A 12,055-nucleotide genomic window follows, 5' to 3' on the forward strand; every position below is an offset into this window, starting at 1 on the left:
AGAGCAAGAGAGAGAGGGAGAAGGAGAGAAAGGAGGATGAAAGGAGCAACGAGACAAGAAACAGATCAGGGAATAGAATAATGAGAGGGTAGAGAGAGAGAGAGAGAGAGAGAGCATGGAATAGGGAGGCAGAAGTGGGGAGCAGAGAGAAGCAAAGATGGAGAATAGAAGCTTGTGAGAGAGCACTACCCAGCACGGGAGGCAGAAACAGAGCGAGAGGTGGGGTGGGGGCGGTCAGGCAGATGCATGAATGAAATGCTGAGAAAGCCCGGAAGCGTGAGAGCAATAGAGAGAGACAGAGTGAGAGAGAAAGAGAGAGAGAGAGAGAGAGAGAGAGAGAGAGAGAGAGAGAGAGAGAGAGATAGAGAGAGACAGAGACAGAGAATACAGACAACATACTGCCAGGCAAGAGAGAGCTGAGCAATGACACAGAGTCTGAAATCAGATCCTCTGCTCAGAGAGCATCTATCAGCTCTCAGCATCACAACAGATACAGTAGTCATATCATCTTTAACTGCAATGAGAGGCTATAATACAAAGTGTTTCTCTTTTAGGTGCAGTGCAAACAGTAAGTGCGAATGGGAGCTAAGAGCAGACTTAAAGGAATTATCCGGAGTAAAATGCACTTCAGATCAATTTACGGATGATTGGGAGTACATACGTTGAGTTGACAACAAAATCATGTCATTCGGATGTGTTTTGAGAAAGTTGATGTTACCGTTTTTTAGTCAAAACTTCGTTAGCCTGGGCGTGGCGGGCATGTCATTTTGCCGCTACAAAACGCTATTTTTATACCTCTTCTACAGTTCCAAACAACATTACACTTACGTGGTAGTGAGTAGAGGGTCCCTAAAGCCAAACCGAAGTATCCCGAGGTCTTTATGTGGTCGGATAGAGAGTCCAGAATGAATAACATCAAGCCAGTACCTTTCCGGAAATGTTGTCCGTAGGAGTCGATTGCTGAGTGTGGGGTTTCCCAATTTCGTCGCCGTTTTTTTTAAAAACATAGTCCAGTATTTCTTTCGAAATTGAAATGAAGTTGTATGGACTGGACTATGTTTTTTTTTTTTTTTTTAAAAACGTCGACGAAATTGTGAATTTCCAGAGCACTCCACACTCAGCATTCGACTCATATGGACTTTCCCCTGAAGATGGCAGCAAAGATGGCAACATTTCCGGAAAGGTACTGGCTTGATGAAATTCATTCTGGACTCTCTATCCGACCACATAAAGACCTCGGATACTTCGGGTTTGGCTTTAGGGACCCTCTACTCACTACCACGTAAGTGTAATGTTGTTTGGAACTGTAGAAGAGGTATAAAAATAGCTTTTTTGTAGCGGCGTAAATGACATGCCCGCCACGCCCAGGCTAACGAAGTTTTGACTAAAAAACGGTAACATCGAACTTTCTCAAAACACATCCGAATGACATGATTTGGGTGTCTACTCAACGTATGTACTCCCAATCATCCGTAAATTGATCTGAAGTGCATTTTACTCCGGATAATTCCTTTAAGTCAGAGGTAATTCCTGGGATCTCTGCTTCATCTCTATGGGAGGATTTCAGGGAAGTGGAAGAACTTGTATAAGCCTTGAGTGCAGTAACATCATACGGGTGCCGGGCACTCATGGCATTTATTGCCACTGTCAGATATTCATCTATAGTTGTAGTCATTTTAATAATAAATAACAACAAATATGCTACTACACAACAGTCATAATAAACTATATCCAGCCAAAACCTATGAACTCATGGATTACAGTAATAATTAATGAATGCTATTATCCTGCAATCTTAATCGTAATCATCAGTAATGAATGAAATACAAAACTATAATACAAATTGCTAAGTTATTACATGCTATATTTACACGCTATGGCAGAATAGCCACATCATATAAACATTGCTTCCCTCTTCTTGAAGCAGCGCTAAATAGAAGCACTCCACCAGCAGACCAAAAGTACCCAGCACAGCAGTATCCATCTATACAAACTGCAGTACTAAACTTTCTGTTCCACAGGTCAACTTAAGGACAGGATTCTTGACTTTGCTGACAAAACAACACATTATCACAGATTGCAGTGCACTAATCATGGCATACATCAGAAACATTATCGCAGGAAACACAGGCGGCCAGGCAGGATAATTTTGGTTAAGTTCACTGGCACAGATCCATGTTCGTTGGATAAGAGAACGAAGGCTGGGCACAGGCATTTCAACTCGCAGAGCATTCTGGGAAATAACAACAGCTAATGTCCTTTTTATTTCACTCTTAGGTTTTCCAGCCACATACACAGACTGTAGCTCTCAGTGGACCAGTGAAGTATCACATGTGGTGCTACAACCACGTCTCATAATGACAGGTCAGAGGGGCATTGCAATTGGCTTGTAATCATTTTGTGTGTTTTTGGCTGACTTGCATTTCGCTCTGGAGTCATGAATAAAGCAGCTGCCCACAGGCCATTACGGCGAGTAAGAAATCATAAAGGCTCTTGGTTGATGTTGTCCGTGTGAGGCCAACATGCCCTGAGACCCTGAAGAACCATTGGCAGGCCTTTATAATGATGTGGTCAAAGCTCACCACCAAAAACAGGATTTGCCCTGAAGGAAAACTCATTTCTGTGAGTGGGAATCACAGAATTGTATCGCTTCTCGGTTCTCACAAGGCAACAGACTACGACATGTAGTTGTCAAGACCGACACTTCTGTATCTCTACATAGATTACTACAAACGTTAACATGCAACCAGAAAAACTCCTATCATCATTTGTCCCCATCATGAGAAAGAAATAATAATTACTCAGATGTTTGCATATTTATCCTTAATCACCATCATTGTTGTCATACATTTGTATTATCTCCACAATAATGTATATGGTCACATCTAAAGCTGAGGCTAAAGTAGCCTAGATACACTTCATTCTATTTCACACAATTATTCCTTGTAGCTGAGGATCAGTGAAAAGCACATTTGAGCGACACTGTTGCAGGTCTACATATAGGCAGTAGCATCTGAACTAGTTGAGGAATATTTCAAGACAAATGTTCTGTGTTATCCTACTCTGTGACTGCTGTGAAATTCCACCATCATTTGATCAAAATGATCAGGGACTGCAAGATAAGACTAATCCTTTATTATTTGCAATATTTTCTGTCATGTAAAATAATACATTTGGAACACAGCCAACGTTAACCAGACTCTCCTCTGTGAGATATTATTAGAAAATCATTAAATTCTTGAGAAAATTAAGTGGCTCCCAGCAGAGTATGGCAAACACAATGATAACTTATATAAATGCCTCTAAATGTAATGGGAAACACAAGATATATCGGTGTTTGGGGTAACTGTGATTAAATGGAATGTATTTAGCAATCTTGTGGTCAATTACTTTAAAATATTGTAAACAGAACTGCACTTTGAGCTTTTAAGGTCCCAGGCTGTATACGCTGCCAAGTTATGTATTAGCCTAACATTAACCACACAAGACACGCAAGCTCAAGAAAACTGATTTACTTCTGTGTGAACCTTTTAGTTTAATGTTTACCACCCAAACACCCATAAGTCTGTTACAAACAGAGATAAACTGATCAACTGAGAAATTAACCTATGGCACTGTTCTTAGGAAAAATTCACTAAACTTGCTGGTTAAGATAGTACTGCTTTTAGAAATAATGCACTGAAAGTGCTGGCTAAGACAAGAGGAAGATAACACCACAGGTGGAGTCACATGACTACTGGGGGACACATGCTGTGGTTTGGCCCAGAGGTCAAAGGAAAAAGGAAGTGCCTCCGCAGAGAGACACAGCCAAGGGAACATCACTCGCACAGATACCACGGCCTGCTTAGGCTAGGGCAGGAAATGACCATAGGCAGCACAGCCAGAAAGACCGACAGAAACCAAGAGAGAGAGACCAACAGGCAGACAGACAGACAGACAGAAACAGAAACAGAAAAACAGACATAGACATAGACAGACAGACAGACAGACAGACATACAGACAGGCAGACAGACAGACAGACAAATAGGGAGAATTTGGTGGAGGAAACTACCAGAGAGATGGCTAAAAGAAAATGAGAGGGTGAAAGAAGAACACAGACAAAGAGAGTGAAGAGAAGAAGACTTTAATTGGGTAAAAGTTGGTTTCACATTACCTTGGCACTGCCATCTAAGTGTTGCCTTGTACAGAGCTGTAGTTGGGTCATCCAGAGCTGCTGCTCACGTGCATCAGACGCTGTGGGGACGGACAGAAAACCAGACCATCAGACAGACAGACAGACAGACAGACACAGGTAGACAGAATGACAGATAGACAGACAGACAGACTGTTGGGTATGCAGGTACACAGTCAACAGTCTGTGTCAACAGTCTGTGCTGTGTACAAATACACTAACAATTACACTAACAATTTGTCCAGTTAGGCAGGCACAATGAATTATTGTATACAGGCCAGTAGACAGAGGAAAGGGAACAGCAGACAGACAGTTCTATTTCTATCGAGTATTTCTGGTAGACTAACATAAGCCAACTGGCAAAGAAATACATGGTGAACACTAATCAACAGTAAAGCAAATGAACACCAGCAAACTGATGCCAACAGACTGGTTCAAAAAAAGACTTTTGAGGCTGCAGGATATCTGAAGTGCTTTCAAATGGCCGTAGGAACAGATGGCGATCTGGGCCATTTGATAAAACAGATTTAATGTTGTGTTTAGTTACACACACACACAAACTCCACAAGGGCAGAACATGTGACTTGGCTGTTGACCTGCTGCTGTATGATTAACCAGTGGTCTGTTCCCACTGTGCAGAACTTTGTTTAAAAACAATAGATCACAGCCTAGCGGGAGCCCACAGTAACATTCCCTTCTAAATGAAAATCAGCTGGCCTACTTCAAGTCTCCCCAGACAACTCTCTCAATGACCCCCCCCCACACACACACACACGCACTCCCCTGTTGAGTCTAAAATTAAGCCTGTCAATTCTGAGATGCATCTAGGCTTCATGTCTTATGCATAACATCTGCACCACAAGAGACATGCTGTTCTTGTAATATGTGAGATGTTTACGTGACAGTGTGTCACGTAAGTGTCGGACAATATCTGTCTGTGTGTGCGAGCTTGCAACAATTATCACATATCTCTGTGAGCTTGGAACAAAAGCCAAATGTGTAATTTGACTTTTTAAATATTACAGATATAGAAAATTAGCCTGGACATGCCCACCTAGATGACCTTTCAGGGAGATGCTTGTCTGGAACAGCAGAATTCACTCAACGTTTCCATTGAACCCCAGACAGGTCAGGCCAATCAGCGACGATAGGGACTGATGCTATAGTTTCGAAACCGAAAGGTAGGCCTACATACATTGTGTCCTGACCGCCGATGCTGTTTATTATCAGATTGTAAAGTTTAGGCGAAGTAGGATGTAACGTTAGAAATCCCTGATCAATGTGATTGGTGAGGCTGGACCAATGATTTCAAAGTCAACGCAAAGTCTACGCCTATCCCGATGCTAGTGTTGGAAACGCTTCCCAATCATGAGTCCCCAAAAGCTATTCACAAAGTTTTGTGTTCAAAGTGGTATGTCTGGTTTTAACCAGATTAAAAGGAAATTAATGATTTATAACCACTTTAATAACCCCCATAACTCCCACCCCATCAACTACTCCACTGATGTCTGCAGTCCTCCTCACTCAAACGTAAACTTCGACACGATCATAAGTTAAGATGATGTGCAAATAAGTGAGAGGCAGCACTGTCACTTCCCTTCAGATGGCGAGATATTACAGCGTCCGCAGGAAGCGTGGTGTGGCACGACACAAAGCTGTGGTCCACCCTCGGGGTTTGACTGCTAAGGTGTGAAATGAGAAAAAGACGGAGCCGCAGATTGGCAATTTGGACACTGGACCTACCAGGGGGCTCAGATGACCCCTGTAGTCAGCCAATCATGGACTGTGGAATGACACCAGGGGTGTGTGTGTGTGTGTGTGTGTGTGTGTGTGTGTGTGTGTGTGTGTGAATGTGTGTTTGAGAGTTGCACGTCAGCTTTTTCCCACACACCACTCCCCCACCTCCTTTTGCAATATCTCACAGATGGCCTCCACTGTCAATCAATACAAATTAAATGCTTTTTTCAGCATTTTCTGACGAACATCTACAAATTAAATTATTTACATTTTAAGTCAATCTGGGGGTAAAAGCAGGTCACGCTAAGGGGACTCATTGCTGGGGGAGTGTGGGAGGAGGGGCACACATACAAAAGTGCAGTGATTCTGCAAATAATCTGTCAATGGCTCTCTTGCTGAACAGAACCAATTGCATCCACAGTTGCATGCATCTCATTTTATTCCCCTCCAAGTTCGCCTCCATCAGCAAACATGGAGCCGTGCCTCTGAGCGCACCTCTGGGGCTTTCCCCCTCTGAAATATAGATCCGCCACTGCTCCCAGACCCCCCCTCTGTTAATTCACAGCCATCAATAACGCTGTCCTCCCTAAAACACCTATCAAAACGCTCACCTCACCACCCACCGGCTATAAACCCATATTTCAGGCGGCCCTCGCCAGCCGGACAACTCACACACATCTTCAGCAAAGTACACTGTTAGGGAGAGATACAGGGGCTGTGGAGAAGAAAGAGTGGGAGTGGGAGAGAGAGAGAGAGAGAAAGCTGGAGAGAGAGAACCTGGGCAGGGGAAGAGGGAAGAGGGATCCCTTTGAACTGAAGAAGGTGACGACAAGCAATTTATGTGGGTGGATGAGCGAACAAAAGCAAAAGCATCCATGCCGATGAAAGTGGAACAGAGAAGAAGCTGTTTATGCAGTAGGCGATTAAAAAAAAGGAAAGAAGAGGAATCACAAGTCGACGACAGCAGAAGCAATCTTAACGTTAAAGAGGAGAACAACTTTAGGAAAAGAGGCATCTGTGGAAGGGTGGAAGTGTGGCAAGTACACAAGATCATGTCACGGGAGAGATTGGGAAGCAAGATTAAGGGCAGGTGAAGATGAACACAACAAAGAAAGAGAAAAAGGAATGGATGATTTAAACCAGTGGTTCTCAAAGTGTCAGGCAGGCCCCACTAGTGGGGAATAGAGACATGACAGGTGGGGTGCGATGAATACGAGTAAATTTATTTTGTGTGCCTATCTTTAATAATGTATTCCTTTTTTAAAGAAAGATAATAGATTCAAAACAAAATAGCCACACACAAACACAGGTGTCATAAACGGACAGACATATTTATTAAAATAACATCTGATCTGGTAGACTGAGACGGGAAATGTAACATGGAACCAAAATGTCAGAATAACAGAAAAAGTTTGAGAACTACTGATTCAAACGAAGGTGTCAAGGTGACAACCCAAGCCAGAGCACACATACACGCACACATCCACCCCCCTCCCCTCTCACCTCTGAGCTTGAAGATCTCTCCATTGGTAGCGTAGATGCAGAACATGTGGGGCAGCTCGTCGTGGGGCACCACTGATGCCCCGGAGAGGGGCAGAGAGCCGCGGGGCTTCTGGCTCTGGCTCTGCTCACTCACAAAGTAGTCCAGCTGCCCCTGCTCCGCGTCCAGCACAAAGTACCTAAGGAGGAGGGGACACAATGGGTTTCCATGGGGACAGAGAATATAGACCCTTTCAACAATAAAAACAAAAACAATGCTTGAACATTCTATTTGGGCCCCAATCTACTTCCTCTGCATTAAGATAACATATGGCATGTTAAAAAGGAAGTCTTGTGGGGCCAACTATGATGCTGATAATGGAACTCTCTTGAAAGGGTCCATAGAACACGCATACAAACATCTCTGTAGAATTTGACCATCTGGAGTAGTCATTCTCAAGGGATGAGCTGAAAGAGGCACTCAGGGATGCGTCAGGGATGGACTTTGATCTCTGGGGCACTAAATATTATTGGGAGATTTCAAGCTCCAGCAGCCCCTTTCCGACGGGGAGCCGGGCTGTTGATGGGAGTGTGACCCAACATGACCTGATTCCTATTTTGGGGGAAAATCCAGGGCTACTCAAAGTATGTCATAGCCGCTCATCTAAAATCTTCAGTCTGCACCCATCTGTACCCAGACATCGACCGTGCCTTTTTCAAGCGCACAGTAATCAGCCCGGCCTCAAAGCGTTACTGGCTGACAGCGAATTATCCCGATTCTCCCGATTACCACTCTGCTACTGGGTGGATGCATATTTCATACTCTCTATATGGATGGCCATTATCACTGCCATGCCATATCAGCATTCATACAACTGTGAATATCAGCATATTTTCCCCTGGAGGTCATATCCCAGTGCATGCACTGATAAAAATAGACATGTCCATTTCAGCTCAACGAATAGGCTGTGAAAGGGGCTGGAGGTCAACTCCCTAGGTGAATACATTCTGCTGAAATTTTATTTTCTGTGTGTCACTTTGGGTAAGAGTGTCTGTCAGTCGGCTAAATGTGGTAATCAAGTGGAAATGTCACTGTCAAGTGACAAGAAGGGTGAAGTGAGACAAGGGGGAAAGGTGTGGTTTGCAAAGTGAAATGGTGACCTGTGTATATCAAATCCTGGAATGTTACAGAGAGATTGCAGACAGATTGTAACATTGTGCAATGCTGAATTTATAGAAAAGAATCAAAGTCAGTGAGGCTTTTTTTTGCTAACAAGTAAGGAATGAGGAAGAACAACTAAGAATGAGGAAGAACACCTCATTATAATATAACAATTACACTGAGATAATACGTTTGTGTTCTCACCATTTACCGGTACTTGTTATATCGACTAATTAGCATGATTATGGTTGTCAATCACTCAACCCTGGGAGATAGGACTATTGACTATTTTCCAATCAAATTGGATTATTTGGATTTGAACTATTTGGGGATTTGCTATAAAATGCTATGAACTAGATTCAGAATCAGGGATTATGTCTGGACGATTGCAAGTCTTTTTGCCATTCCAGTTTGTGGACATGCTTTACATTCCAATGAGCTCAGAGATCCTAAGAAGCAAGTCCATTTAAATGACAGGCTGTCTCTTGAATACTTTCTTGCCCAAAGCGGAACAAGCTGCACCTGTTCAGGGCCCTAGCAGACATCCTCTGGGAAACATAAAACAAAGTTATTGTTATTTTCTCTCAGGCTTTAAAGTTGGGTTTCTTCAGTTACTCTTATCTGCTCCTCTTTCCCTCCTTCTCTCTCTCTCCCACATTCTCTCTCTCTCCCTCGCTCTCACTGCAGCAAAGCGCTCACTTAGCCCATCTTGGCATGACTGCAAACTCTTCCTATTTCATATTTTCCCACTTAGTCGTATTTCCTAACGTCATGGTAGTCTGGAGGTGCCATGAGCCATGTACTGGCGGCTGGGCATCCTTAGACACACAGTTGAGTGTGTGTGTAGTGGGATGGTGGTGGTGGTGGTGGTGGGTGTGTGTGTGTGTGTTTGGGAGGGGTATGTTGTTTGTGTTTTGTGTGAATAATTAAAAAGGATAATTTGCATAGTTGTCATTCAGCTTTGCACAGTTCCTGTCAAGACTCCACATTAATTCTCTCTGGGCTTCTAAAACATGTCAAGTATGTTAGTGTGTGTGTGTGTGTGTGTGTGTGTGTGTGTGTGTGTGTGTGTGTGTGTGGACCACACCCTGGATCATATTACTTCAACACTAGCTAATGGTAACACCATTAACAAGACCATCTATTGAATCTGCATTCAATTATTGCCTTCCATTATGTAAACATAACTAAGGAATTTCTTACAGATCATTTCATTGCATAATCAATTCATTGCCCGTGGAAAATATGGTCTGGTGTAATAGGCAGATGAAATTAAGTGAGCATCATTATGATAAAACTTACAAATTGCTTTGATAAAACTACAAAACTTAGCCCAAAACGGTGGTCTTGTCAGGGTTCTGGAGCTAAAGAGATGGATAATTAAAAGAACACAGACTCAGATCAGAGGGGAAAATGTGTATAAATTATACAGTCATGGAAACAGGAAGGTCCGAGAAGGGGTAAGAGAGAATTTGAAGAGACATCTTTGGATGACAAAGAAATATGCTTCTCTACAACATCAAAGGAATGACCTTTTTGATTGGGAAAAAAAAGTAATTTCATACAACTTATGACATTATTAAAAGAAAGTCAGTGAATATATATATTTAAAATGTGCCCTAATTTCTACATTTAAGTCACTGAGTAGGAACAAAATTAATTCCACATAAAGGTAGACAAACTCCAGGATGAATTAATTTACTGTTTCTAAAAGAATTACATATGTTCTTAGAAACATATGGCCCATGCCAACAGAAGTGTATAGGTTCATCAGTGTAGACAGGCTACAGAATGGTAATCCAGTTGTTATAGAGTATAGTAAAACCCTTATCCTCACATTATATAAGCACTAGGGGCAGGGTAGGAATTTCATGGCGGCCACGACGGCCATGGCCGTCGTAGCCCCTTGCGTTGGCTGTGATGCCCCTTTGAAAATCAGAGGTTTACAGGCCCCGGTGTCCTTGGTGCCCCCTTCTTCTGCTTTGCGTCCTACTAATAGCGATTTTTATTTAGCCTGTGCCTAGCTGTCAAAATAATCTTATCATTCACAGCGCAAATTAATTTAGTCTTTTACGCAGTGGAGAAAGTGACAGCACAAGAAAGAAAATTCACCCATTCTTCTCAGTTGAACTACACGCGAAGTAGCCTACTCATCATCACACAGACATCACAAGTATCGCACGAAAGAGCTTTTTCTCAGCTTTTAAACGATGTTAGCCGATAATTGCTATGTTGAACGGTTCGCGAGAAAAGTAAATAATATAATTCAATTTAATCATACATTCTACTAAAGGTTTTGCGTGATCTCCCTACCCATTCATCTCGGTGGAATAATTCACGAACCCTTCACAGCAGACCTTACCAAACACAAAGATGTAAAGCAGTCCCCTGTCCAGTTAGCCGTTCCAGAGTAATCCAGTTTTGAATTTGCAGTAAATTTCGACATGCATGGATGTCTCCAAATTTGGGCTTTAAGTTTTACAATCTGTTTAAATTGTTCCACATGATTTCATAACGGGCCAAATACAAAATAAATGTTACAAATATCGCCTAGATATTGGTAAATCAGAGGAGAGCTGACTAAGAGTTTGTGAAAGTACGTAGCCTTAATGATCACAAAATGCTAAGCATGCATCTAGGCTATTTGAGTTTATTAAATCTGAGCTGTGCTTAAATTGTTCAATACATCATTTCATAGCAGGCCAAATATAAAATAAATGTTATAGCCTAGATATCTGTAATTATTAGATGATTTACAGTTCTATGTAATATGTCATGTTTCATGTTTTTATAATGTTTCGTACAGTGATGCAGGTCTATTGCAGTGAATAGGCTAAACACAACTTTGATCATTTTTATATGCTACTGTATAGTTAACTTTGGCCTTGGTGCCCTGACATGTGGCCTTTGTGCCCCCCACCAAATATGCCCAACTGAAGGCCAAGTGGCCTTGCCCCCAGAATGGGGAAATCCCAAGCCTGACTAGGGTAATAAATAGACAAGCGGTCTTCCCCATCCCTATATCCATGAGTAAGTAACCTGAATAATGTCATTTATTGCTTTGCTATGATTGAGATGACCGCAGTACCAGTATTCAGTTGCATCTTTGCTTAAGATGCGCCTATTGAGCTTGCTACTAGATGTCTAGTGGTGAAAAGAAAAGCACAGTCACACACCAGCCTTGATCTGAAAAAAAAAACACATACACTGTGCATCAAAGCATGGCTACAGACTGCCTGCCCAGGCAGTGTATCAACGGCATATTACAAAACATTATGAGTGATAGGGCCATTTGGAGTAGCCATCCCTCCTTTACAAGTGTCTTAGCCGCTCATTCAAGGCAGGGGATGTGACGAGGAGCAAAAGGGTGCATTTCAAGAATGAATCATTGTCCCTAGTGAGGCCACTGCTGACAAGGGTCAATGTAAAATTAATTAGCCAGCTTTGTTTACTTCACCCTCCCCCCAAAGAAAAAACATTCACATGTTACACATTCCAATTTCTG

At 42.4% G+C, this 12,055-nt stretch overlaps 1 protein-coding gene across 3 annotated transcripts in view; it reads right to left on the reverse strand.

Moving 5' to 3' along the window:
* The window catches only part of osbpl10b (oxysterol binding protein-like 10b), a 67,920-nt gene that overhangs the window by 53,518 nt on the left and 2,347 nt on the right, over positions 1-12,055 (reverse strand). For all 3 annotated transcript variants that reach the window (XM_048260008.1, XM_048260007.1, XM_048260006.1), the window contains exons 2-3: positions 7,413-7,588; positions 4,155-4,234 (exon numbers count right to left, since the gene is read on the reverse strand). In XM_048260008.1, coding sequence (XP_048115965.1) covers positions 4,155-4,234; positions 7,413-7,588 — 256 coding nt within the window. The remainder of the gene's footprint in view (positions 1-4,154; positions 4,235-7,412; positions 7,589-12,055) is intronic.

This window comes from Alosa alosa, chromosome 13 (assembly GCF_017589495.1).
Source record: "Alosa alosa isolate M-15738 ecotype Scorff River chromosome 13, AALO_Geno_1.1, whole genome shotgun sequence".
NCBI classification, from domain to species: domain Eukaryota; kingdom Metazoa; phylum Chordata; class Actinopteri; order Clupeiformes; family Clupeidae; genus Alosa; species Alosa alosa.